The sequence below is a fragment of the Panthera pardus genome, unplaced genomic scaffold (assembly GCF_024362965.1).
Source record: "Panthera pardus isolate Hobbes unplaced genomic scaffold, ASM2436296v1 HiC_scaffold_26, whole genome shotgun sequence".
Taxonomy (NCBI): domain Eukaryota; kingdom Metazoa; phylum Chordata; class Mammalia; order Carnivora; family Felidae; genus Panthera; species Panthera pardus.
The window spans coordinates 33938660-33965940 of record NW_026526832.1 but is presented as its reverse complement, the minus strand read 5'-3'; the positions used below and the strand labels follow the sequence as shown (position 1 = coordinate 33965940).

Here is a 27281-nt window from a genome sequence, read left to right as displayed (position 1 = left end):
ACTGAGGCACAGAAAACGGTGATTGAATCCGGGTCTACCGCGAAAACGTGTTCTTCCCTCCAGAACCCCAGGCCTCTCCCGTGCAAAGCCAGCGCGGAGTGGAGACCCGGGAGCGCTCCGAGTCCACGCTGGGGACCGTCGGCCGCGCCACCGCCCCCCTCGCCGCGCGCAGCGGGAAGACGGTTCTGCAGCGAGCGGAGCGGGGCTGAATCGGCTCGGTGTGAGGCACCGCCCCGTTTCTTCCCGGTCGGCTCGGGTTACGACGACTATGAGAGGAATGCAGTCTGGGAGGGGGCCGCGGGGCTGGCGGAGCTTCCCTCCCGGAGCCGGCGGGGACCTCCCCGCAGCCCCAGGCGCCCGGAACGCAAAGCCGCGGTCTCGGTTTCCGCCCGGCGGGCTCCGCCCGGCGCTCCCGGAAGCCGCGCTCGCTGCCCGGGTAACGGGCCCCGCGGCGCCGCGATGGACCTGGAGGAGGCGGTGAGGGAGCCGGGCGCCCTGGGGGCGCGACGGCGGGGCGGGAGGGGAGGGAGGCCGAGGGAAGCGGCTGGAGGACGCCGACCGGCCGTGGGGGCGGCCGCTGGCGGGAGGAGGGCGGGCGGAAGGCTGCGGGGCGGGGCAAGGGATGGGGCTGGCGGACCCGGGGTGCGGCTGGCGTTTCTGGCCCCGTGAGGTCGCGGCTGAAGGGAGGGCGGGGCGTTAGTCCGTAGGGGTGTGTTTCCGGGGGAGGCCGAAGCTGTGGGGCTTGTGGCGGTGGCCACCCACGTGGCGCGTCCCCTGTCGGCGGGGCCACCCACGGGTTCTCCTTGCTGGCGGGGTGGGCGTGGGAAGGGTCGGGGTTGGCACCCGCCGGCTCCTCCGCAACCCCCGCCTGTGTCTCTGGGAATCCTCGCCGCCGGCTGGGTGAGGAATCCCAAATTCGGGTTCGGGCCGCGCCGAGGTGATGCTGCTTTTCAGTACGGGGTCATTGCAAACTTTACCGACTTGTTGAAATGATTTCGGCGTTCATTTCCAACACGCTACATGAAATGCTGCACCCTTTGGCCCTATTGAAGGAGCATTCGGTAGTTAGATCAACGACAAGGTCAAAGACCTAAACGCTGGGGCTCAGGAATTTAGTGCCAGTGTATGTATGGACGGAAGCACCATGTGGTAGAAGGGCTTAGTCGTTATAGATGCTCAATAAATGGTTTTTGAATGATGGATGGTTAACGTCTGTAAATGCCAGGTGAATGAAATTGATCATTAACTCACCATTATAATTGATCATTATAACTCACCACTAACCTGTATTTGCCATGAGTAGGGATCCTGTTTTGCTCACCACTGAATCCCCAGCACCTAGTTAAATGCCTAGGACATGCATGGGTAATACTCCTTATATTGCTGAATGAATAAATCGAAACGTGAAACAACCCCAATACAAATCTGGTTCTCTTGTCATCTGTGTTTTTAGTGTCACGGAGGACGTTGCAAATGGCCTGCTATTTCTTCTTCTTCTTCTTTTTTTTACATTTATTTATTTTTGAGAGACAGAGTGAGACAGTGCGCGAGTGGGGGAGGGGCAGAGGGCGAGAAGGAGACACAGAATCAGGAGCAAGCTCCAGGCTCTGAGCTGTCAGCACAGAGCCCCACGGGCTTGAACTCATGAGCCCTGAGATCATGACCTGAGCCGAAGTCAGACGCTCAGCCGACTGAGCCACCCAGGCGCCCCTATTTCTATTTTTAAAGTCTTTTCTTAAATCTTGTCGTCTTTTTTCCTCGCAGCACTTTCAAGGAGTTTTATTTACTCATCTTTTTTAACATTTTACCCCATCACCTTTTCTTCTTTTTCTCCCCTCCCCCACTGCATATTTTAGAAACTTTTAAAAATAATTTAATTCCATTTCAAACTGTCCAAAAGACTGAACGGCTCTTCTTATAGATAATCTCTCTGATATATTTTTTTATTGTCTATGATTTTTTTTTTAATCTATAGGGTAAAATCCAGGGAACCTTCTTTGTAGAAATGCAATGTGGTGAATATGATTTGATAGTAACCCCTCTTCTATCTGCTCCTATAGAAAGAATTCAAAGAAAGGTGCACTCAGTGTGCTGCTGTCTCTTGGGGTCTTACTGATGAAGGCAAATATTACTGCACTTCTTGCCACAACGTTACAGAAGTAAGTAACAGACATCATTTATGCGTTTGCCAATGTTTTGAAAATTGCAGTTTTAGCCTGTTATGTGGCATAGTGCCCAAGTAATTGATCGCTTTTTGTCACTCCTGCCGTGGGCAGATTCCAAGAATGTTAATCTTCACTGCTTCTACATGAGTTAAGGAACATGTAAATCACATTCAGGATGGGTTTTTGAAATGATGTTGGGCCTCATTTACAAGTGATGTCATGACTCAGACTGTGTTGTGTAAGGGAAAATAATTAAAATTGTACTTAGAAGGTGATGCATTTCTTCTTAATACTTCTGTAAGAGTGTTTAATGTGTTCTAGCTTTGAGGTTTGGAAGATGGAATGTAGATTGAGTACCGTTGGGAATATTGAATATGCTTCATTCTCATTTTACCTCTGTTTAATACCTTACAGATTCGCAAAGTGTTTTCTTATCCACTATTTCATTTTCTCCTAATATTCATTTTCACCTGTGAGATATACTATTATGGTCCCTGATGGGGCAAGTGGGGCTCACAAGCTGAGTGAGTGTGCCCAAGTCGCACAAGTCTAAAGTGTTGAGCCCGGACATGAACCTGAGTCTTCTGACTACAGTGTTCCTTTTACCCCATCGCACCTGCCTCTGACGCTAGAGACTGTCATGCTGTCCTGTGTAACGTTGGTCAGTGAGGCCTCTTCACACTGTGAGTGCAACGTCCTGTTCTAGTTACCACACATTCGGGCCACTGTAACCAAAATGATCAAAGGTGTGGGCAGTCTGCCCCTGGGCAAGCCAAACGTGCCAGGACTCCTCTCGGGAAGAGGATTTGCTTCAAGTCCACAGAGCTGAGGAGGAGCAAATATGACCTTCACCATATAGACTTAAGAAAGGCAGATTTGAGACCGAGAAAAGTAACCGTGTAGACTTCTGCTTTGGGCCAAGATGGAGTAACAGGGACCGGATTTATCTTCCTACCTTAAACAGCTAAAAACTTGGGCAAAATATGTAAAGCAACTAACAAAAACTTTTTCCCTTGAGGAAAGTGGCTAATTTACCTTGTAGCTCACCCAAGAGCTTTTCTTTTTTCTTTTTTTTTAAGTTTATGTTTTTATTTTGAGAGAGAGAGAGAGCAAGCACGGGAGGAGCAGAGAGAGAGGAAGAGAGAGAATCCCAAGCAGGCTCCTCACTGTCCGCGCAGAGCCCGATGCAGGGCTCGTACCCACAGACCGTGAGATCATGACCTGAGCTGAAACCAAGAGTCGGACGCTTAACCGACTGAACCACCCAGGCGCCCCCGCAAGAGCTTTTCTTGAAGCAATCATTGTTTTCCAGTATGCAGCTGAAGTTCTTATGCCTGCTTCCCATTTAAGTCACATGGAACAGCTAAAACAATGCTAGCTCAGTGAAATTTGGGGAGGGGGTGGATACGTGTTATTACCTTGGTGGTGGCGATGGTTTTGTGAAGATGTTTATACGTGTATCTCTGCGTGTAGTTACACATGCATATGCGGATGTAAACACGTCAACTCATTCACTTTAAACAGATGCAGTGTGATACTCTTTGCTCGGGTGCACGGAAGGCACTAGCAGTTTTACTCAGTGGCCGTGCAAATGTCAACACAGCGAAAGAAGATTGCATCTAATTGGACAGTTCGTCACTGGCAGATGAAGTCAGCGTGCTATTTTCGTAGAAATTAAACTCCATTAACTAATTGCGTCTTTTATTTCTGTCTTTAATAATGTTCCTATTTGATTCTGTCTGATAAAACCTGTAGTTACTTTAACTTGAAAGATCCTAATACCTCTACACCATCTAGTTCCACATTTGAAAGACAACCTGTGTAGAGTAACTTGTCAAGAATGTAGCATTCTTTTTTTTTTTTTTTTTTTAATGTTTATTTGAGAGAGAGACAGAGCATGAGCAGGGGAGGGGCAGAGAGAGAGGGAGACACAGAATCCGAAGCGGGCCCCGGGCTCTGAGCCGTCAGCACAGAGCCCGATGCAGGGCTCGGCTCATACTCAGGAACCCGTGAGATCATAACCTGAGCTTAAGTCAGACGCTTGCCCTTAACAGACCGAGCGACCCAGGCGCTCCTCCCTGCCTACTTCTTAAGTTGTACCTGTCTTTGTAGGGTAACTGCTTTGGTATGTATTCTGATGGATCTTTGTTTTCAGTGTGGCCAACCCAGTCCACTAATACTGCTTTGAATGTGGTTTCTCTGGCTACAGGAAATACATTCCCCAAATCCTATCGTTAAAGGGGTTTCTTTTACTCTTAGTGAAGGCTGCCGATAAACTTCATTCCAATCTCTAAGTTTAGAGACATATATAAATGTTGCCTTTTGGTTAGAAATCTTCACCTTTCTCCCATCATTAAGACTTAATGCTTTTATGTTTTGGTTGTGAGAAAGGCAGAATCTTAGGTACCAGCCCTTGAGGGCACTTGGAGTCGAAGACTATGGGATGAGTTATACTCACCATTTATGCTACTCACTATTTATCATGCTAAAATTCTGCAGGTTTGAGTAAAAATAAAAAGTAGTACTTTTATAATTTCAGAAATGAAAGCTGTATTATTCAAATACGTAGAACAGCAGGATGAAACAAATCTGTATGCAGTGTAGGCATTGCTGGTTACAATAAATACAGCTCTCTTCATTCCAGAGCGTGTTTGGATGGAGGAAAAAAGGAAGTTTGACTTTAGGTTTCATTTGAAAAAATTAGAAAGTGATTTAAAATAAAAGTTTGTTAATTGGGCAGACGTTTATTTAGCGTTTATTGTGTTCCAGGTACTGTTTTAAGTAGTGAAAAAATCTGGAATGAAAAAGCAACATAAAGGTTAACCAAAATCTTACAGTTGATATAATTTTCCCGAAATGTTACTGTCCTTGGTCCTGGCGCTCCCAGTTTGGTTCATTATGCTTCCCAGAGATGCTTGGAAATACATTTAGGGAGATGTAAAACCATCTTTTTCATGGTCTGTCTGTTTCCTGCAGAGATCAAAGGAAGTCATAAACACTGGGGCTATTCCTAATACTAAAATACAAGCCATCAACCGGGGACTTAAAAGAAAAAGAAAACTTGGTAAGCCCTTTCTTCATATGTGCTTAGAGATGTGGGATGGAATTTTAAATGGATTTTAGACAAGTTGCCAGAGTTGTAAATGGCTCATCCAAAGTGGAATTAAAGTGGGTAATTGTTGATGGTAAAATCGGAAGTAAATGTCTTAAAAGCATATCCTGTTTTTATCCTTATTATTGTGAGTTGGTTTTCCAGTGGAGCAGCTATTTTTTTTTAACTTTATTTTTTATTTTTTAAAATATACATCCAAGTTAGCATATAGTGAAGCAATGATTTCAGGAGTAGATTCCTTAATGCCCCTTACCCATTTAGCCCATCTCCCCTCCCACAACCCCTCCAGTAACCCTGTTTGTCCTCCATATTTATGAGTCTCTTCCGTTTTGTCCCCCTCCCTGTTTTTATATTATTTTTGTTTCCCTTCCCTTATGTTCCTGTTTTGTCTCTTAAAGTCCTCATAGCAGTGAGGTCATATGATGTTTGTCTTTCTCTGACTGACTAATTTCACTCAGCATAATACCCTCCAGTTCCATCCACGTAGTTGCAAATGGCAAGATTTCATCCTCTTTGATTGCCAAGTCATACTCCATTGTATATACAGACCACACCTTCTTTATCCATTCATCCATCGATGGACATCTGGGCTCTTTCCATACTTTGGCTATTGTTGATAGCGCTGCTATAAACATAGGGGTACATGTGTCCCTTCGAAACAGCACACCCGTATCCCTTGGATAAACGCCTCGTAATGCGATTGCTGGGTCGTAGGGCAGTTCTATTTTTAGTTTTTTTGAGGAACCTCCATCCTGTTTTCCAGAGTGGCTGCACCAGTCTGCATTCCCACCAACAATGCAAAAGAGATCCTCTCTCTCCGCATCCTCGCCAACATCTGTTGTTGCCTGAGTTGTTAATGTCAGCCATTCTGACAGGGGTAACCAGTGGAGGAACTATTGTGCAAAAAAGGATAATGGAGTGTATTTCTTCTTATCTGTTGGCATATGTTTCTCTGTTCTATGTCATGTATTGTGAATATGATTTTCTGTGCTTTTAAAGAAAAATGCTTATTTTCTGAAATGACTCAACTATGAAATTGTCAGGATAGGTGAGTTAAACATAATATTCATCTTTTAGAAATCCATTTCTCACACTGAATTTTGAACACACCCTTCTAAAATAGGAACATCATTTTCCTTAAAATAGTCTCAACATGGGTGTGCATTGAAAGGTGACCTATTTCATTAATCTAGTGAGTATATATAATTAACCATTACTGAGAAGAATCTGAGGTAAAGTCTGATGCTTTAATTTTTTTAAATTTATTTATTTATTTTGAGACAGAGAGTGAGAGAGAGCGAGTGTGTGCGCTTACGAGCAGGGGAGGGGCAGAGAGAGGGAGAGAGAGAGAATCCCAAGCAGGCTCCACGCTGTCAGCACAGAGCCCGACAGGCGGCTGAATCCCACCAACTGTGAGATCATGACCTGAGCTGAAATCAACAGTCAGACACTTGACCCCCTGAGCCACCTGAGTGCCCCAAGTCTGATGCTTTTTATTTCTGTGACTACCCAGGGCCAGATTCTCCAATATGAAACCAGGCTAATGGTAACAGCGGATTCTTGTACACTGTTGTAAGGTAGCTTTAAGGACACACATCCATGAAATGTAGATATATAAATATTCGTGAAACGTCTATATGAAATACATTGATATTCTAGATGAATAACAGACAGAATGCCTAAATGCTAACTCATGTTTCTGTTTTACCTTTAATAGTGACTGTTTTTATTAGGCTAAAAGCTGATTAATTTTAATTAAATTTTATTACAATAAAACTTGATTAATCTGTATTTTACTTAAGTAGATAAAATGTATAGTTTAGGGGTGCCCGGATGGCTCCGTCAGTTAAGGGTCCGACTCTGGATCTCAGCTCAGGTCTTGATCTCAGGGTTGTGAGTTCAAGCCCCACACTGAACTCTATGCTGGGCATGAAGCCTACTTAAAAAAAAAAAAATATAGTTTAAACTTAAATTGCTGAAGGAGATTTAAATGCTTCAAATTAGGTGTCAAGTGTCTTATATTCAGCTTCTTTGACCCAACATAGTCTCTTCATCAGTAAAATGAGAATGGTAATACCATTTGTTCTATAAAATAGGAACTCAGAATTTAAATACGACTTTACCATTTTGTAAGAATGGTGTTCTGCAAGAAGAATGCGCACGTGTTCAGCTTTAAGAGCTTAAACTCCCTCAGTTTCAGAATGCATCAAAATTAGAGGCTTTCTCTCTTACTCATATACAACCCAAGACCCTTTCCAGAAATTGGGTTAGTCAACAGGGTGGGGAGTAGGAGTCCTGTGACATCCTGCGGGGAGAGGGGAGCCTGGAGTCCTAGTAACAGACTTCATAAACTATGTGTAAAAGGTGCCGATAACATGTTTTCCATAGAGTTGGGATATTTGTCCAGCAGAGAGGAGTAAAACATTAGGGTCTTAGCCGATTTTAATATTTTCTTTAACTGGTAGTTCTGTTTAAACATGTAGCTCTGTCTGCTGTGGAGGCAGATTTCTTCACAATCTCCTAGGGTTGTTTTGAGCATTAAAGAAAATAATATATTTCAAATATTCAGCACATACCTGGTGCCAAGGCAGGGTTCAGGAAGTATTTGTTTCCTTGCTTCCATTTTCTCCCTGCAACCTGTAACTGTCTCCAGAAAAGCAGAATGCCATCGAGCACTGTATTTTCTTAGAATGTTCTTAGAGCACTCTCCGCACTCCTAGACCTTCGCGTCTTGGCTTTTGTTCGTTCATTCTCCAAATACCCACCGTTCCCTTTCTTTGTGACCGGGACAGAGGCCTGGAGAAGCCAAGGCTGAGTGTCGAACATTCTTTCCTTTCGGATTCTGCCGGGTATTGTCCAGTACAGTACCTTTTGGGGTTCAGTATATACTTTTAAAGCTTATTTCATTTTTTAATATGTTGACTATTCGTTTTTCTGCCTTTTCCATGAGTATTTCAGAAAAATTGTAGATAACTTAAAATATTTAAAATCTGATGAATTATAAAAACGGGGTTTAGCTTTAGCACTTAGTACGTATTTGCCAGATTGGAAACGAGAGAGTATTCCTACTCAGGTATACAAAAAAATTCCAGCTGTAATGTGTAAAACCTAGTTGTAATTATGTGGTAGCCTGTAGTAAATAGGAGTGCACATGTCTGAAGCATGTTATTTGTTGTTTAGAGAGAGGCTGGGATTGGTATGTGTGTGAAGGTTTTCAGCACATACTTTATCAACAAGCGGAAGCCTTAAAGACCCTTGGAGTGGGCCCAGAACTAAAGGTGAGTCCATTTGTGTCTAGAGGCCAGCTTTATGCTTCGTTTGAATAACAGTAGGATTTGGAGGGAAACTAAGGAGAAAAGTAGGGCTATCAGTAATGACACTAGGGCTACTGAAAGAATCATTTTTTCTGATGTTTTTTCTTTAATCTTTTTATTAGGCCAATAATTTCCAAAGTGTGCTCTACAGAACATAAATAAGCAATGCATCCAAAAGAAAATAAAAAAGGTTTTAGTCTTCAGAGGCACCTGGGTGGCTCAGTCAGTCGAGCGTCTGACTCTCGGTTTTGGCTCAGGTCATGATCTTGTGGTTTTGTGAGTTCAAGCTCCACGTCGGGCTCTGCACTGACAGTGTGGAGCTTGCTTGGGATTCTCTCTGTCCCTAGCTCTCTGCCCCTCCCCCACTTGCACTGTCTCTGTCTCCCTCAAATAAATAAACTTAAAAGGAAAGGTTTTAGTCTTCAATATTAAATATTAATATATTTAAATATAAACATATTTAGTTTCAGCATTTAGGAAACATTGGGTTAAATAAAGTAAAACAAATAACCTTGCAGACTTTTTGGTGCCTTCTCTGTGTTACGTGATTGTTTGATTTCCAAGGGGAAGTAGTCTGTGGCATTCACAATTTGAGAAAATCCTCTAGTGTGTGTATCTATCAGGAGTTGAGTTTCAGAATGCATTTTGGGGAGTGATGCATTAAAACAGTGCTTCTCAAACTTGAATGCGTACCAGAATCACCTGGAAGGCTGATTAAAACACAGATTGCCGAACCTCATTCTAGCGTTTCCAATTCAGTAGGTCTGGAGTAAGGCCCAAAATTTGCATTTCTTTTCTTTTCTTTTCTTTTTTCTTTTTAATGTTTATTTATTTATTTATTTTGAGAGAGAGAGAGAGAGAGAGAGAGAGAATGAGTGCACACAAGTGGGGGAAGGGCAGAGAGGGGGAGAGAGAGAATCCCAAGTGCAGAACCCCACGAGGTGCCCCCGGAATTTGCATTTCTTACAAGTTCCCAGGTGACACTGATGGTCCGGGGACCACACTTGGACCTGCTGTTCCTCCAGAGTACCACAATCCCTACGGGTACGTGAATTTCACGTTTCTTCATCTGGTTGAAGCCATTTCAGGAATTCTTTAAAAAGCCAGTTATTTAGCAACAAGCAGTTATTATACACTTGCTTCGTGCCCGTTACTGGAAACCAGGTACTAAGAGATGCAGCCTAGTTGGAGAGAGCGTGTCACCCATGTGGCATGAGTAAACATGAAATGGTGGAGGGACGCCTGGGTGGCTCAGTCGATTGAGCACCCGACTCGCTTGATTTCAGCTCGGGTCATGATCTCACGGTTTGGTTTGTGAGATCAAGCCCCACCTTGGGCTCTGAGCCTGCTTGGGATTCCCTCTCTCCCTCTGTCTCTGCCCTTCCCCTGCTTGCACTCTCTTTCTCTCTCAAAATAAATAAACTTTAAAAAAAAAAAATGAAACTTTAAAAAAAAAATGAAACGATAGAATGCTGTGCTCATAAATGACATTAAGGGCAAAAAGAGAAGGGAGAAAGATCAATGTGGACTGAAGTCACCAAGGAAGGATTTGTAGAGGAGCCTTCGCTGTTCAAACCAGTGTTTGAGGCAAGCCAAAAAGAATGCCCTCTAGATCAGTTTGTAGCCTAAAAGGACCCTGGGCCTACCCTGAAAAGTATTATAGGAATTAAAAATCCAAAAACACGAGAGACCAGATGGCATCCATGGCGGTCATTAAATTAGGAAGATTGCTGGTAGTCTGGGGGTTTGGGAATCTGGTTTCTTTCAAGCCATCCTCTGTATAAATGCTTTCAATTTATAGTCGCATATAGTTATACCAAATAGATACAGTAGGGTTTACTCCTATATAGTTTTCTACCCACTTCATTGGGGTTAATCCTGAAAACAGTTTGTCTGAAATTAGCCAATGAGCATAACCCGTTAGACCTGACCATTTAAATGGCATAGGAACGGCATCACTCTAAGAACACAGGCTCTGGAATCAAAACTGACTCCAAGTCCTATTCATGGTTTTTCCACTTAGTGGTTGGGTCATCTTGGCCAATTTACTCAGTTTCTGTAGCGGTAAAATGGAGATAATGGCTGTCTTGCAGTGTTGTATCAGAGCTAACGGATGCCTCATGCCTAGTAGGTGCTGAATAAAAGAGAAGTTGTTTTGTTTTGTTTGTCCTGTTTTATTTTACTTCTGCCTGGACCCAATAGCCGCTCTGCTTCTAACCAGAAGTGTAGTCACGTAGAAGTTGCTTGCTTTCTCTCATTCTTTTTTTCTTTTTTAATTTTTTTAATGTTTATTTATTTTTGAGAGAGAGTCAGAATGCGAGCGGGAAGGGGCAGAGAGAGAGGGAGACCCAGAATTGGAAGCAGGCTCCAGGCTCCGAGCTGTCAGCACAGAGCCCGACGCGGGGCTCGAACCCACGAACCGTGAGATCATGACCTGAGCCGAAGTCGGATGCTTCACCAACTTGGGCCTCCCAGGTGCCCCTCTCTGATTCTTAATTTACTTAACCTGCGAAAGGAGGGGGTCAACTAGGTGACCTTTACAGAATTAGTCTCTTCTTTCTCTAAGATCAAAGATAATGAAGAATTTATTCAGTGTTTGCCGTATACCTGCCATATACTGATACACAGATTTTGTGATGATCGTTCTTTTTCAAGAAAGTAGGTAAGGAAGGTAAGAACACGTTTGAATGGAGGGCAGTATGTGAAGTACATGTGGTAGAGATGTACCGGTGTGTTTGGCATGACCTGAATTACCACTCACTTCCCTTCTACCTTAGAATGAAGTTCTACATAATTTTTGGAAGCGCTACCTTCAGAAGAGCAAGCAGGCCTATTGTAAAAACCCAGTTTGTAGAAGAAAAGTTACGGTAAGTCACAAGTCTGAAACGCAGGATTAAAAGACATTTCTAGTATGAGGTAGAGATGAAAACAGGTTCAGCCTCATCTGGATTTATGATGTTTGTCAGAGAATCGTCAGTGAAGATGTTTCTGTTATAGTCCAGAAGGACAAGGTCACTGATCTAGACATTGGAATTAATTTGGATTTCTTATCTGACTAGTTGAAACAAAGAAATTTGTAGTTAAGTTCTAAGTAGAAGTTTAAGCAATTTCTTTTAAGAAATTTGATTTGTATTTCCCTAATGATGAGCGATGTTGGGCATCTTTTCATGTGTCTGTTTGCCATCTGGATGTCTTCTTTGGAAAAATGTCTATTCATGTCTTCTGCCCATTTCTTCACGGGATTATTTGTTTTTTGGGTGTTGAGTTTGGAAAGTTCTTTATAGATTTTGGATACTAGCCCTTTATCTGATATGTCACCTGCAAATATCTTCTCCCATTCTGTAGGTTGCCTTATAGTTTTGTTGATTATTTCCTTTGCTGTGCAGAAGCTTTTTATCTTGATGAGGTCCTAATAGTTCATTTTTGCTTTTATTTCCCTTGCCTTAGGAGACATGAACAGACAATACTTTTTTTTTTTTTAATGGTCATTTATTTTTGAGAGAGAGAGAGAGGGGAGTGGGCACGAGCAGGGGAGGGGCAGAGAGAGAGGAAGAGAGGGAATCCCAAACATGTTCCGCACTGTCAGAGCAGAGCCTGATGTGGGGCTCGAACTCATGAACCATCAGATCATGACCTGAGCTGAGATCAAGAGTCAGATGCTTAACTAACTGAGCCACTCATGTGCCCCCGGACAATACTTTTTAATGATAGAGTTATGAAACATTATCTTCTCTTGATTCAGGAGGCAGATACTTCTCAAGAAAAGCAAAAGATACTATGTGGTTCTATGGTGACACTTTGAAAGAGAAAAGAAAGAACCATCCAGACTATTAAGAACCTGATCTTTAGAATTACACAACTAAAGTATTTGTTGGTTATATTTGTACACTGGGGTTTTATCTACTACATAGAAAATTTGAATCAGAACCTGGAATTCTCTCTGACATTTTAATATGTTTAGGGGAACTTAAGATATTTATTTATTTTTGATTTTTTTAAAATATAATTTATTGTCAAATTGGTTTCCATACGACACCCAGTGCTCATCCCAACAAGTCCCCTCCTCCCTGCCCATCGCCCACTTTCCCCTCCCCCCCCACCCCCCATCTACCTTAGTTGGTTCTCAGTCCTTAAGACTCTCTTACGGTTTGCTTTAACTTAAGGTATTTAAAAAGGTTTAGGGTGCCTGGGTGGCACCCAACTCTTGATCTCGGCTCAGGTCATGATCTCACGGTTTGTGGGTTCAAACCCCATGTCAGGCTTTGCGCTGATAGCACAGAACCTGCTTTCGTTTCTCTGTCTCCCTCTGTCTCTGCCCCTCCCCCGCTCGTGCTCTCTCCCTCTCGAAAATAAACAAACATAAAAAAATAGATATTGTAAAAACTTTTGTTAACTTGACTAAACACCTGTCTAAAGTCTAAAGTAATATTCTCATCACAGTAAAATCTTCTTGGTGAGTAAATAAGTGTATGCAGAATTTTAACCTGATATGCAAGTTGGTGTATAATTTTTACTGAAGAGTATACCTATTTTGAATATACTCGATTTTGAAAGGAAAAAGGACCAAGTACTTTTAAGTGAGAAGCTTAGTCTCCTCAGATATTCAGTAATTGCTTTATGCTTCGAATGTGACTGTGCCAAGAATAGTAAGAGGAGTGCATCTGAATCCTGGCTTCACTACTTGTGACTTGTGTGATCTTGGGCAAGATAAGCGACTTAAAACTTCCAGAAAAAGCAAACAAGCAATTGCATAAATCAGGGTAAGGGAAATACCAAAGGGGGTGGCAGGAAAGGGTGCTATTTGAGATGGAGTGATCGGGGAAGGCCACCCCTCCCTGATGAGGAATCGTAGGTGAGAGTAAGCCATGAGGATATCTAGGGGAAGAAATGCAGAATTTCGGGACTGACTCAGACCTACTGAGTCAGAGTCTACATTTCAACACGTTTCCTAGGTGCTTCTTACACACACGAAGGTTTGAAAAGCCCTCTTCCAGATTAAGACCTGATGGTGGCTGGGATCAAGTTGTAGCAATGGAAATGATAAGTGGTAAGATCCTAGATAAACTCTGGAATAGAGTCGACCGAATTTCCTGATGGATTGGATATGGGGTGTGAGAGAAAGAGAAGAGTCATCAAGGATGACTTAAGTTTGGAGCTTAAGCAGTTGGAAGGAAGGAGTTACCGTCAACTGAAATTACAGGTGGAACAGGAAAATCAGTAGTTCAGTTGGGGACATGTGACGTTTGCGACAGCTATTAGACATCCAAGAGGAAACTGCAGGTACTGTTAGATTTATAAGCCTTCAATTCAGAAGAGAGGTCTAGGCTGGAGATATAAATTTGGACGTTCTCTCTCTTTCTTTTTTTTAATGTTTATTCATTTTTGAAAGAGAGAGACACAGCACAAGCAGGAGTGGGGTGGAGAGAGAGGGGAACACAGAATCTGAAGATGGCTCCAGGCTCCGAGCTGTCAGCGCAGAGCCTGACGCGAGGCTCAAACTCACAGACTGCAAGATCATGACCTGAGCCGAAGCTGGACGCTCAAACGACTGAGCCACCCAGGTTCCCCTGGATGTTCTCAACATGTATTACAATCATCAAATCTAAAATGCCATTATTTGGAAGATGCGCCATTATTTTACATATCCCCGAGAAAGAAAATAATTCTGTAAATCAAACTGTGACATGCCATTGGTGGTAAGAAACACCCTGATGCCAGGGATATTAAAACATGGGGAAGGGAAGAGCATTTTGGAATCAAAAACAATATAGTAGGTAGTATTTAAAACCACAAGGCCAGATGATATCGTCGAGGAGTAAAGACAGAGAAAGGAACCAAGGACTGAGCTCTGGCCCGCTCTAGGGTTAAGATGTTTAGGATAAAAGCAACATCAACAAAGAAGTCTGAGGACGAACTGGTAAATTAGGAGGAAGGTTGGAGAGTGAGGGGGCATTCTGGAAACGAAAGAACAAAGAGTTTCAAGAAGAGGGGAGTGATCAACTGTGAGAAATACTGCTGCCTGGCCAGGAAGGAAGAGGGCGAAAAATTGATGAGTAGAGTAGCGGGACCACAAGTTTGATTAGAATGCCGTATAAAAGGGGTTCCTGGCTGGCTCAGTCTGTGGAGTATGCAGCTCTTGGTCTTGGGGTTGTGAGTTCAAGCACCACGTTGGGTGGAGAGATTACTCAAAAATAAAATCTTCAGGGGTGCCTGGGTGGCTCAGTAAGTTAAGTGGCGGACTCTTGGTTTTGGTCAGGTCATGATCTCATGGTCGTGGATCGAGCCCCACATCAGGCTCCACTCTCTCTCCCTCTTCCCTCTGCCCCTCCCTCCCTCAAAAAAAAGATGTTTAAAAATGACAAGAATGAGGTGTAAGATAGACTTGGAAGAGAGAAATTGGAGACAGTGAGTCTGGATAACTCTTCCAAGACATTTAGCTGCAAAGTGTAAAGAATTTATGTTGTAGATGGAATCCAGGAAAGGTTTGTGTGTGTGTGTGTGTGTGTGTGTGTGTGTGTGTTTTTAAGTGGGATAAATGATAGCATATTTGTGTACTGATAGGAATGATACAGGAGAGAAGAAATTTTCAATGGAGAGACAGTAGAAGTGAGGGATAATCTTTGAGTAGACGGGGTGGAATTGGGTGCCCAGAGGGAGAAGCTGCCTTTTTAGATGGGAGCTTGGATAGTTTGCCAGAAGAATCAGACAGAGAGTCAAGTTCCTGGCAGATGGTCGCCTGCATACGATTGTGGGCACTGCTTTCTGATTGCTTTGGTTTTCTCAGTGAGTCCATGCTTATCTGCCAGTTTCATTGTGTACCTTGTCTCATGCTTACCTGTAGAGAGGGGAAATGCATAACAGAGGACACAAGCATCTCATCCCTGATTGATTGATTGATTGATTGATTTTACTTTATTCTCTTGTGAGTGTCCTTAACATGAGTCTTACCTCTTCTTCCTAAGATTGAGTCTCTTGGTCTGCACAACTGATAATGTGGCCTTTTGAGTGTGATCAGTTTCCCCAAGGTAATGTCAGCTGATGAGGCCTTTTTGTAGCCAGCCACATTTCAACAATACGTGTGTGAAAGATTAAACAACGGTCTGAGATAGTATATCCTTGTCAGTTAAGTGTTATAAGTAGTAAAGTGCCACAGGAATTCAGGGAATCAAGAACTCTTCGGAAGAAGAATTGGTTGGGAGACAGCATGATTGAGTAAATAACGGATTGGAGAGGTAGAGAAGAAAGGATAGTCCAGGGAGGAGAAATGGCATTATCGTAGATGCAAAGCGAAAATTCCCAGGTAGGCTCAGTGAAGATAAGCCAGCATTGTGCATGGGGTCATTATCGACGTGCCCATTGGTGTAGCTGCTAGAGCTACAAGGGAGATGTTGGTCACAGGGAGAAGGAAGCCTGATGTGTCTGCTGGCAACCTGTTTCCTTGCTTAGCCTCGTCTGCAGCCCTTCTCCGGGAGCACCGCCAGGAGCTGCTAGGGGACACGTGGTGGAGGGTGAGGTCTTTTGGTCTTCGGAATCTGGCACATGGTTGCAGTTCTCTGGAGTAGTTTGCCTTAGGTGTTTCAGATGGGCAGGACTTGGTTAAGCTCGTGGAAATTCACTGCATTTTCAGTTCCTGTGTAATAATTTTATGTATATTATTTTGCAAATAGGTATTAGAAGATAACCAAAGTCATTCAGACTGGGAGAGCGAGCCTGAGCTGCTGAGTGACTTCAGCTGCCCTTCTTTTGTTGAAAGTGGAACAGAGTCTCAGCCTGATGGCCTTGCTCAGAAGCCTTTCCCCATCAGCAAAGCATCACAATCAGGTAAAAGTGAGAATCAGACTACCTAGAATTTTAAAGCTGGTAATGTACCCTAAAAATAATTTAGTTCAGGGGCACCCGGGTGGCTCAGTCAGTGAAGCTCCCGACTTCAGCTCAGGTCATGATCTCACAGTCCGTGAGTTCAAGCCCCGTGTAGGGCTCTGTGTTGATAGCTCAGAGCCTGCAGCTTGCTTCAGATTCTGTGTCTCCCCCTCCTTCTGCCCCTCCCCAGCTCACTTGCACTCTCTCTCTCTCTCTCAAAAATAAATAAATATAAAAAAAAATTTTTAGTCCAGGGGCACCTGGGTGGCATCTGACTTCGGTTAAGTTAGCATCTGACTTCGGTTCAGGTCATGATCTCACAGTTCGTGAGTTCAAGCCCCCAATCGAGCTCCGTGCTGACAGTGCAGAGTCTGCTTGGGATTCCCTCCCCCTCTCTCTGTCTTTCACTCCCCCGCTCTCGCTCTCTCGCTCTCTCACTCTCTCAAAATAAAATAAAACTTAAAAAAATAATTTAGTCCAGTCTTTTCGTATTTCAAGAAAAGGAATGTGGCCTAGCAAGAAGCAATGACTTGGTAAATCATATGGCTAGGAGAAAGGTAAATTAAATGAAATCTTAGGGCAGTTTTTTAAAAAGGTACATTGTCTCCACATGAGTATTTTTATGTGATTTTTATTTATTAAAAATTTTTAAGTTTATTTATTTATTTTGAGAGAGACAGAGCATGAGTGGGGTAGGGGCAGAGAGAGAGGGAATATCTTAAGCAGGCGCCTCAGTGTCAGCGCAGAGCCTGATGCAGGGGTCGAACTCACAAAACTGTGAGATCATGACCTGAGCCGAAATTAAGAGTAGGACGCCTGAGCCACCCAGGCACCCCTTTGTGTCATTTTTAAAGGGTGTTGAACAATAAGTGGATCCGGAAAGAACGAAGCTCAATAAAGATCATGTACGTGTGGGCTCAGAATTTCCAAAGAAAAGTTGCAGCAGAGAAATGATAGATCTTAGCGAAGTGATAAGATTGGTAAGAGTCAAAGATGATATATCCGACTTCTAATCATAGACTGAAGCAAAATTTATCGTATCGTGTGTGAGTTTCACTTTCTGATTTAATTCCATAATTTAAAATAGATAAGGAGTATATTTAAGGTAACAGGTATAGACCTTCCCCAACACATTTATTCATGATTTCAATTGTTTCTACACTACACTAAAAAAAAATAATAATAATAAAATAAACATGGTGGAAAACAGACCTCAGAGAACGGACCAGGCTCTTATTATAGATTCCTAGAATCTTGATGTGTGCTGACAGAGTTCTTTGGGAGATTGCTTCCAAATCGTCTGGTGTTAGGGATTGTGGAAGTCTGGGTTGTATGATTACATATAGTTTTTAACAAAGCATTTCTTGTGTGGACTGCTTCTTTGCAAGTCTGTTCCCCCTAAAGAGCAAATTCCTTTTATCAGCATATCTGCATTACTTGCTGGACTGCACAGTGACACAGATCTCAGACAAGTTATTTTTTGTGTCCAAAGAAGTAAAGAAGTTAGAATCATAGAATAATTGGGCCGCGGTGGATCTCTGGAGTTTCCTTTCCACGTTTTCAGGCGGGCCTGAACTCCACTGTCCCCAGGACTAGGTCTGAAGTCATCCAAGCCTTTTAGAGTACCATGATTGTTTCCCTATGTCTTTTTTATTTAAAAAACAATTTTTTTAATGTTCATTATTTACTTTTGAGAGAGAGACAGAGCACGAGCAGGGGAGGGGCAGAGAGAGAGGGAGATACAGAATGTGAAGCAGGCTCCAGGCTCTGAGCTGTCAGCACAGAGCCCGATGTGGGGCTCGAACTTACGAACTGTGAGATCATGACCCGAGCTGAAGTAGGACGTTTAACCGACTGAGCCACCTAGGTGCCCCAGATTGTTTCTCTATGTTAAGAGTTTTTGTTTTGGTGTTTGCTTTTAGTAAATGGTGATCCTTAGAGCTTTATTTTAGTTTCTACATGTAAAGTGACTACTAATACAACCTTTATTTCACAACTATGAAATACAGAGCGTCACAAAGAAAATCATCAGTTATTGTGCCATCCAAAACCAAACTACTTTGCTGTAGATCATTCCAGAAAGTTTTTTATTCATGTATACATAGGGAGAAAGGGAGATGTAGTATTTTGTTTTTGTGAAAGTGTAAACTATTTCTACATTCTTTAAATTTTTAATCAAAATTCTATATGCATGTAATTCAAATAGATTTATAATGCTTGATATGAAAAAAATTGTAGTCTGTTATTCCCCTAAATGTGCTGTTCCCAAGAGACATTCATTTTCAGCTCTTCTGCAACCTCCATATTGCAAAAAAAAAAAAAAAAAAGTTTATTTTTGAGAGAGAGAGAGAGAGAGTGCGTGAGCAGGGGAGGGGCAGAGAGAGAGGGAGTCACAGAATTTGAAGTAGGCTCCAGGCTTTGAGCTATCAGCACAGAGCCCGATGGGGGGCTTGAACTCACCAACCGTGAAATTATGATCTGAGCCGAAGTCAGATGCTTAACCGACTGAGCCACCCAGGCGCCCCTGTGACCTCCATATCTCTATACCATATGCTTATAGTATGACATCTTGATTTCTGCTTTTGGACGTTAGCTGTTAAATTCCAACTACAGAAGATAAATCTTGGCTCTTTCACAGCTCTCTCACTGTACCTTCCCCATGTAGTCACCAGCGCACGATCGTGCATTTCTTTTTCTCTGTCTTCCAATACGATTATAATTTTTTCCTAGCCCAGCATTTAGTGTGAGCTATGTAACTTGCTATGATTATACTTTTCATAGATCCTTTGGTTTTCTCCGAGTTGATAATTGTCTTGTCACTTGCTTAGTTTTCTATTTACTTATTACTAATCTATAATTTATTATTAGTGTATCTCCACACTTCCTCCAAGTTCTGAAAATCTCTCAATTTCCTAGATATTCTACCAATTTCATCTTCAGAAGAAGTCTTGGTGGAGCTTCTGACCCACCCTAATCTACAATGAAATATCCCTAAACGTATGACATGGCTGTCTTTGGGATCTCTTTACCACCATCCTGAAGATGCTCTTACCTTTTGTTAAGTTCCTTACTTCCTTGACCCTATTTCATCTTTCCTGGTTTACTCCCTTGTTTTTGTGGAGCATCTTTTCTTATTTTCCTGAGGATATTGATATGATAAGTGATAATATTTGACCTTGACTTGTTTTGTCCTCTGCTTCTTGTATTCCAGGTTTTCCTCAAATATTTATGAGGCTAACATGGCTGGTCTTCTTAAGAATGGAGACTGAAAGGGGCACCTGGGTGGCTCAGTCGGTTAAGTACCCCGCTTTGTCTCAGGTTACGATCTCACGGTTCATGAGTTCGAGCCCCACATTGGGCTCTGTGCTGACAGTCAAAGCTTGGAGCCTGCTTCAGATTCTGTATCTCTCTCTCTCTCTCTCTCTCTCTGCCCCTCCCCTGCTTGCTCTCTCTCTCTCTCTCTCTCTCTCAAATAATAAATAAGAACATTAAAAAAATTTTTTTTTAAAGAGACTGAAAAATTGAGTGAAAGCCTCGTATCCATAGTGAGTTTTGCTAGTCGCACTGTGCATGATCTAGCTGGATTATTTTCTTAGCAGGCCTCCAGCATTATCATCTTTAAATCTTTTCCCCCTGAGCTGATAGGATTTTCAAGAGAAATCTCTTTGAGTCATCTGTTTGAGGGTGTAATCCTGGCTGTTCTAGGAACTGGGTGGGAAGAAGGCCTGAGAGGAATGTGGGGTGGGGGCGGGGGCTGTCTCAGTACTCAATATGTACACTGGCACTTCATCCTGCTGTTTTTCATAATATCCTGCTCTCAACTGTATGTATGACTGATATATGCCCTATTCCAGAGACCCTTCATTTTACTCTTTCCAGAGAAGAAACTTCACAATTTTCTGCCCAGATTGGGAAGGCGCAGGCATTTGCCAGATGGGGTTGGCGTATGACTCTGAGCGTCTGACTGCTTCTCAATCGGACTTTCAAGTAATCTTTCTGGTGTTAGACCTACCTTCACCCGGTTTCCAAGATTTAACCGATTCTGGAGCTTTCTTTAGAGGTCCCCAGGGAAAAGTTACATCGGTTTATGGTTTTCCCTATCGCTGGTTTTGAATCCAGCTTTCTCGACGCTGCCAGGGCAGTAATCACCTGTCCATATGCTTTCCAGCTTTTACAATTTTATTGCTGGGGCACCTAGGTGGCTCAGTCGGTTAAGCGTCGACTCTTAACTTTGGCTCGGGTCGTGATCTCATGGTTCGTGAGTTCGAGCCCCACATCGGGCTCCATGCTGACGGTGCAGAGTCCACTTGGGATTCTCTCTCTCTCTCGACCTCTCCCCCGCTCATGAGCTCTTTTTCTCTCTCAAAACTAAATAAACTTTATTTATTAAAATATATATATATTTTTCAGTTTATTTTATTTTGAGAGCGAGAGCAACGGGGTAGGGGAGAGAGAGAGAGAGAGAGGAGAGAGAGCATCCTAAGCAGACACCGCCCTGTCAGCACAGAACCGGAGGCGGGGCTCGAACTCATGAACCGCAAGATACGACTTAGGCTGAAATCAAGAGTCGAACACTTAACTGACTGAGCTGCCCAACAGCTGGTCTAGGGACTCTACTTTGAGAACCATCGACAGAAGCATTAAGTAAATTGGCGTGCAGTAATACATTGCCTGGAATTAAATTTCTATTCGCGTCACTTAGGTGGTTTTTTCAAATTTTTTTTTTTTTTTTAACGTTCATTTATTTTTGAGACAGAGAGAGACAGAGCATGAATGGGGGAGGGTCAGAGAGAGAGGGAGACACAGAATCGGAAGCAGGCTCCAGGCTCTGAGCTGTCAGCACAGAGCCCGATGCGGGGCTCGAACTCATGGACCGTGAGATCATGACCCAAGCCGAAGTCGGACGCTTAACCGACCAAGCCACCCAGGCGCCCCGATGGTTTTTAATTTGCTTCATATTATAGACGGTCCTGCCACAACGTGCCCTGACCTTGAGTCTTTGCATGTTCTAAAAATCATTTCACTAGGACGACAGTCTTGAACTGCTGGCCTGTTTGCCACCAAATAGTTATTGGGTTCCTCCTTTGTGCTAGGGCCTGCTCGAGGCCCTGGGGACCCGGTGACAAGCAAGGTCAGCCACCTGCTTAGATTGTAGTGGGAGGAGCTGGAAAATAAATGCACACATTCATTAAAAAGTTCAGTTACTGATAAATGCTATGAGGAGAGGATTTATAGGAGCTGGAAAAAAGGATTTTGAGGAGTAATTTGGAGAGTTTTATCCAAGAAAGTGGGGTTTTGGAGGGTCGTTCTTAGTTCCGCTTTCTACTTAACCTCCTTCCAGCTTTAAACACCAGCTGCATCATGACGGCTCGGAAATTTCTCTCTCGAGGTTCTTCTCTGAACTACAGATTTTTATGCTCATCTGCCTACTCAACATCTCCATTTGTGCAGTTAGTAGGGCCTTCATTTAACACGTGTAATTCTGAAACCTTAATTTTCTTTCATCAAACTTGCACTTCTGCCGCCTTCCTTATCTCAGTAGATGGCATTTCCGTTCTCCTGTTGCTCAGGCCCAAACTCTGAGAATCATCCTTGTCTTCTCTTTTTCTCTCATACTTCGTGTTCAGTCCATCAACAAATTCTTCTGACTCTGCCTTCAAAATATGTCCGGATTCCCACCACTTCTCACCACCTGCCGTGCTGTTGTCCCAGCCCAAGTGCCCGTCATCTCTGTCCTGGCTGGTGTGACCTGTGTCCACTCCTGCCCTCCGACAGCTCCGTTCCTCGTGTGGCAGCCGGAGAGAGCTTTTTAGACACATGAATGGGATCAGGTGGTTTTTCTGTTTGAAACTCTCCAGAAACTCCTCATAATACTCAGAATAATGTCCAAAATACAAAACGTGACCTATCAAGCCCTGCGTGATATTTAAAAAAATATTTTTAAGTGTATGTTTATTTATTTTGAGAGAGAGAGCGAGATCAAGCAGGGGAGGGGCAGAGAGAGAGGGAGACAGAGAATCCGCTCCTGACAGCGTGGAACCCCGATAGGGGGCTCGAACTCAAAAACCGTGAGATCATCATGACCTGAGCCAAAATCAAGAGCCAGGCACTTCACCAGCTGAGCCACCCAGGCGCCCCTATCGCTTTCTTCCTTATCATTTCCTACCACTTTCCCTTCACGCGGGGTGCTCTCGCCACACTGGCTTCCTTGCTGCTCCTTTGAGTTCACTCCTGCTGATGAACGCAGTGTTCTTCCTGAGCTCCTCAAGATTTCCTGTCTGAACGTATTCACGTCGCCGCTCAGATGCCACCTTCCCCCAGAGGTTTCTTCCACCATCCATGTAAAGTAGCACCTGTCTCTTGTCTTCCCGTCACTTTGTATGCCCCTGCATTGCCATTTTCCTGTGTGGCCCTTACCACTGTCTGTCAGTTGCATTTTTTTTTTTTCTCCTTAATAACCACCTCCCGTTGCTAGAATGTTAAGTTCCAAGTGATGTGCGACCCTGTTCACTGTTCATTCCCCGGACCTAGAACAGGGGCACAAAGAATGAGACGAGGGAGTGTTGAAGGAAGGAGCGAGGACAGATAACGTCCTGTGGGGAAGGGTGCCTGGAGGATGGCAGTGGGCGGAGGTGCTGTCCTGGCTGGTGTTGCGGAGAGCCCCTCACACAAAAGGGACACGTAGCTTGGGGCCTGGACCAAAGCACTTCCACACTGTTTGCTTTGCTTTGCTCTGTAATTGTTTTTCCTTTTACTTATCTGAAAAATTGTTCCAGTTCACTATGAAAACATTCAGGCAGGTCAAGTCCCTCTTTAGAATCTCAGCCCATCCCACTCCCATAAAGAACCAACAATTGTTAACCTTTTTAGCCAATTTTCTCTAAACCATCATTACTCTTTTTTGCCAGTTGCTCTTTGCAAAGATCGTATCAATGATAATTTGATTTTAAGATATTGAAAATGCCTCTTCGGATTTTTTTGTGGTTTTTCTTCTTTGGCTGTCCAAATAGTTATTTGCTCTTAAAAAAAAAAAATCTCCATTTATCTCTTAAGAAACAGCTTCCATCTGTTCTGGATCTCTTGATGGAGTGGAATATTCACTACGAAAGGAGAAGGGGATCGTGAAGATGACGGTGCCGAGGACACTTGCCTTCTGCTACCTGTCACTGCTGTGGCAGAGAGAGACAGTTACTCTCTCAGATCTTTTGAGGTAAGCCGGGCCTCTCGTAGGATGATGTCTTTGCTGATTATCTGTGTGAACGGGGGGGACAGCCTTTGGATATCTTGAATTTGTCAAGGAGGCTTCAATTGAGGAAGAGAACGGAAAGATTGGGTACCCTGGGTTCCAATTCTGAACTGTAACCCTCCCTGGGCCGGTGGCTCATCTCCTGGGTTTCTTGCTTTATATAAGTGAAATAATGGTATTTACCTTACTCGGTGTGTTGGAAAATTAATTATCTACTGTGAGTAGAATGCTTTGAAGATGAAAAGTAACAAGTACCTGAGTAGTGGTATTAAGTATTTTGCATTTCTAAGAGAGAAGATGAACAGAAGACCTTGATGTTGGCGAATATGGTTACTAGTAGTTACCCCGACGCATACATTGGTGCCGTCAAAAGCTAAAATACAGGTTGTCTGTGTTTATAAGATAAATTGAAAACAAAACTATTAGGAAAACCTGTTAGTAGATGGCCAGTATTTACATTTTTCAAGATAATTTACAGTGTTTTGTAGTTAATGAGTAAATTAGGGCATTGTGTGTAAGCCTTTCTCATTAAATAGAGGATGTGCCAAAATCATTAGCGTGTTAATATCTCTCTTGCTTTATATATATATTCTATTTTTTTTTAAATGTTTATTTATTTTTTTTGAGATGGAGAGAGAGACAGCAGGAGCAGGGGAGGGGCAGAGAGAGAGGGAGACACAGAATACGAAGCAGGCTCCAGGCTCTGAGCTGTCAACACAGAGCCCGATGCGGGGTTGGAACTCACGGACCGCGAGATCGTGACCTGATCCGAAGCTGGACGCTTAACCGACCGAGCCACCCAGCCACCCCCTATATATATATTCTAAACAATAGCATTAGGTTTAATCCGTGTGTAGAGTGATTTTAAGAGCATAGATTTAGAACCAGACTCCTGGGTTTGAATCCTGGCTATGCCACTTATATGTGACCTTGAGTAAATTATTAAATTTTCTTTGCCTCTGTTTCATCACTGGTGAAACGGAGCTAATAATAATAATATCTACCTCACAGAGTTGTAACCACTTCCAGTAATGAGCAGTCCACGAAAAGCACTCACCACAGTGCCTGGCACATAGTAAGAACTCAATGCTAGTCATTATTGTTTCGTTGTCTTCATCACCATCATCGGTACTAGGCCCTTTGATTAAATAAAATGCCTCCAGTAAATGATGATAGTGCCTTTGAGTTTGGCCACATCAACCAAATAACAAGGCTTTTCTCAGGGGTGATTAACTCTGCATGCAGATAGTCCATTATTCAGTGAATTTTACTGTTAAGTTAAAAACCTCACCTTGCTCCATATGCCTTCACTGGGTGATCTCATCTTCTCTCAAGGCTTTAATTACCATCTATATGATGATGACGCCGCCCAAATTTATATCTGCAGCCCAGACTTGTCTAGTGAGGGTCAGACCCGTCTATTCATACATACGGTTGCCTGTTGGACACTACTGGGGTGTCTTTACGGTATCTCAAAATCAGCATGGCAGAAAGAGTTTCGTCTTTCATTCAGCTCTCTCTCCATGTTTTCTTCCTTCGTAAATACCATGCACTCCGTTTCTTCCTATCCAGAAACCTCAGAATCCTTGACTCTTTCCTTTCTCCACGTCTGCAGTCAGTCATTACGTCCTGTCAGTCATACTTGAAACCACATTTCTCCCCATCCCCTCTGGAATCCACCTGGATTACTTAGCAACCTCCCAAGGGGGTCCCGTGTCTACAGTCTCTCTATTTTCCTTTCGATAACCCAGAAACAACAATCAAATCACGTCGCTAGAGTTGGATGAAGGGGCTGTCCAACTACCCACTTGGGTAAAGGAGCTGTCCAACTACCCAGTTGGATAAAGGGGCTGTCCAGCTACCCAGTTGAGTAAAGGGGCTGCCCGGCTACCCAGGGCAATCTATAAGGGAGTAACAAGACTGCTAGAGATCTCACAAGATGTAGAAAATAGTACTCACCGGTAATTCTTCTTAGGGAGAATATTATATGTGTTTGGAAGGATGGGGGCAAGATCCTACACATTTGTCTCTCTCCCTCTCCCTCCTTCTTTCTCCCTCCTCCCTCCCCTCCCTTAAAGGAGATTTCTGAAGTACCTTCAAGGAGATTGGATCTAGTTGGCTGGAGGGCTTTTATTTTGCTCTGTGGGACATACAAATTTGGGAACCGAGCCTAATTACCTGGGGCAACAGGAAGGGAGATAGTTACCACTGATCCTCTTTCTCTATTTTTCTCAGAGAAGGAGCTCCAAGTCACAGGTTCTCAAAGTGTGGTCCCTTGACCAGCAGCAACAGCGTCACCTGACAACTTGTTAGGGATGCAAACTCTAACCAAATTCTAACCCATTCTAACCTTCTGGATCAGAAACTCTGGGGGTAGGGCCTGGTAGCCTCTGTTTTAATAAGCCATCCTGGGGAGTCTCATGGATGCTAAAGCTGGAGAACTACTGCCAAACTTGGAAAAGTATTTAAAGAACATTGATTTGAAGGAAATACATTACTAGCCTGGCCCCAGTACCCATATTTCTTATACTCGTCCTACGTGTCACTGCTTGGTTTAATCCTTTAGCAGCATCCATAGTCCTTAGAATAAATTCATAAATCTTAAGGCAGCCTTTAAAGAAGCCTGCCTACTACCCCAGCGATAACAATAGTAATAAAAATAGCCAACGTGCATTCATTCCACAAATATTTATTGAATACCTACTCGACGTAGGGGTTATTCTAGAGTCTAGACCCTTGAATTACAGTTGTGAGCCATACAGAACAAGTTCCTGCTCTCGTGAAGTTCAAGACCAGAGGAGGAAACAGATGAGCACTGAAATAAATGAAAAATGATGAGTGAAGTGCTGTGTGGAAGATTGCAGTCAGATGATGGCTACTGTAGACTGGCCATGAGGGAAGGCCTCACTGAGAAGCACTTTGAATGGGAGCAGAGCAGCAGTGAGTATCAGAAATGCTAGAACTCCAGGTCGAGGGAGGTCGTCAGTGCCAAGGCCCAAAGCAAGAGCACGGTCTCTGTGATTAAGGAGCAGAGGAGGCCCGTGGGACGGGAGTAAGAATTTGAAGAAGTCGTAGGAGGGTGAGGACAGGGAGATAATAAGCAGGGACCAGATCTTTGTAAGCCAGGGTAGGAGTTTGGGTTTTTTTTAATTGAGGTATAATTCACATACAATAACGTTCACCCTTTTAAATGTGCAATTCAGGGGTTTTGAGTATATTTACAAGGTTGTGCAACCATCACCTCTATTTCCAGAGGATAATCGTCACTCTAGAAGGAAACCCCACACTCATTAAGAATTTGGCTTTTAAGTGTGATAGCAGGCCCCTGGAAGATTTTAGCAGGGGAGACGTTTTCTGACCGTTCGGGCAGCTCTGAGGAAAATGGATTCTAGGTAGGCAGAGGTGGAAGCAGAGGGACTGGGAGATCTTTTGCTATATTTCAAGCAAGAGACAGTGGTTTGGATTAGGGTGGTGGCAGCAGAAATGGAACAAGGTGCGTGGGCTCCGGATGTTTTGCAGGTGGACCCGGCTTAACGCCGATGCATTACTTCTTAAATGATCTGTGATGGAGAACCAATTTGTTA

General features: G+C 43.4%; 1 protein-coding gene across 4 annotated transcripts in view; it reads left to right on the top strand.

Annotated features, from left to right (window-relative positions):
- Positions 1–347: 347 nt before the first annotated feature.
- TAF1B (TATA-box binding protein associated factor, RNA polymerase I subunit B) overlaps positions 348–27281 on the top strand; it is a 67476-nt gene continuing 40542 nt past the window's right edge. For 2 of the 4 annotated variants that reach the window (XM_019452302.2, XM_019452321.2), the window contains exons 1-7: positions 1116–1225; positions 2061–2159; positions 5142–5229; positions 8458–8555; positions 11369–11458; positions 16259–16412; positions 23505–23661. In XM_019452302.2, coding sequence (XP_019307847.2) covers positions 1202–1225; positions 2061–2159; positions 5142–5229; positions 8458–8555; positions 11369–11458; positions 16259–16412; positions 23505–23661 — 710 coding nt within the window. In that variant the 5' untranslated portion in view covers positions 1116–1201. Of the gene's footprint in view, positions 478–1115; positions 1226–2060; positions 2160–5141; positions 5230–8457; positions 8556–11368; positions 11459–16258; positions 16413–23504; positions 23662–27281 lie in introns of those variants that run through there. The other 2 variants (XM_019452311.2, XM_019452358.2) reach the window with 2 other exon arrangements.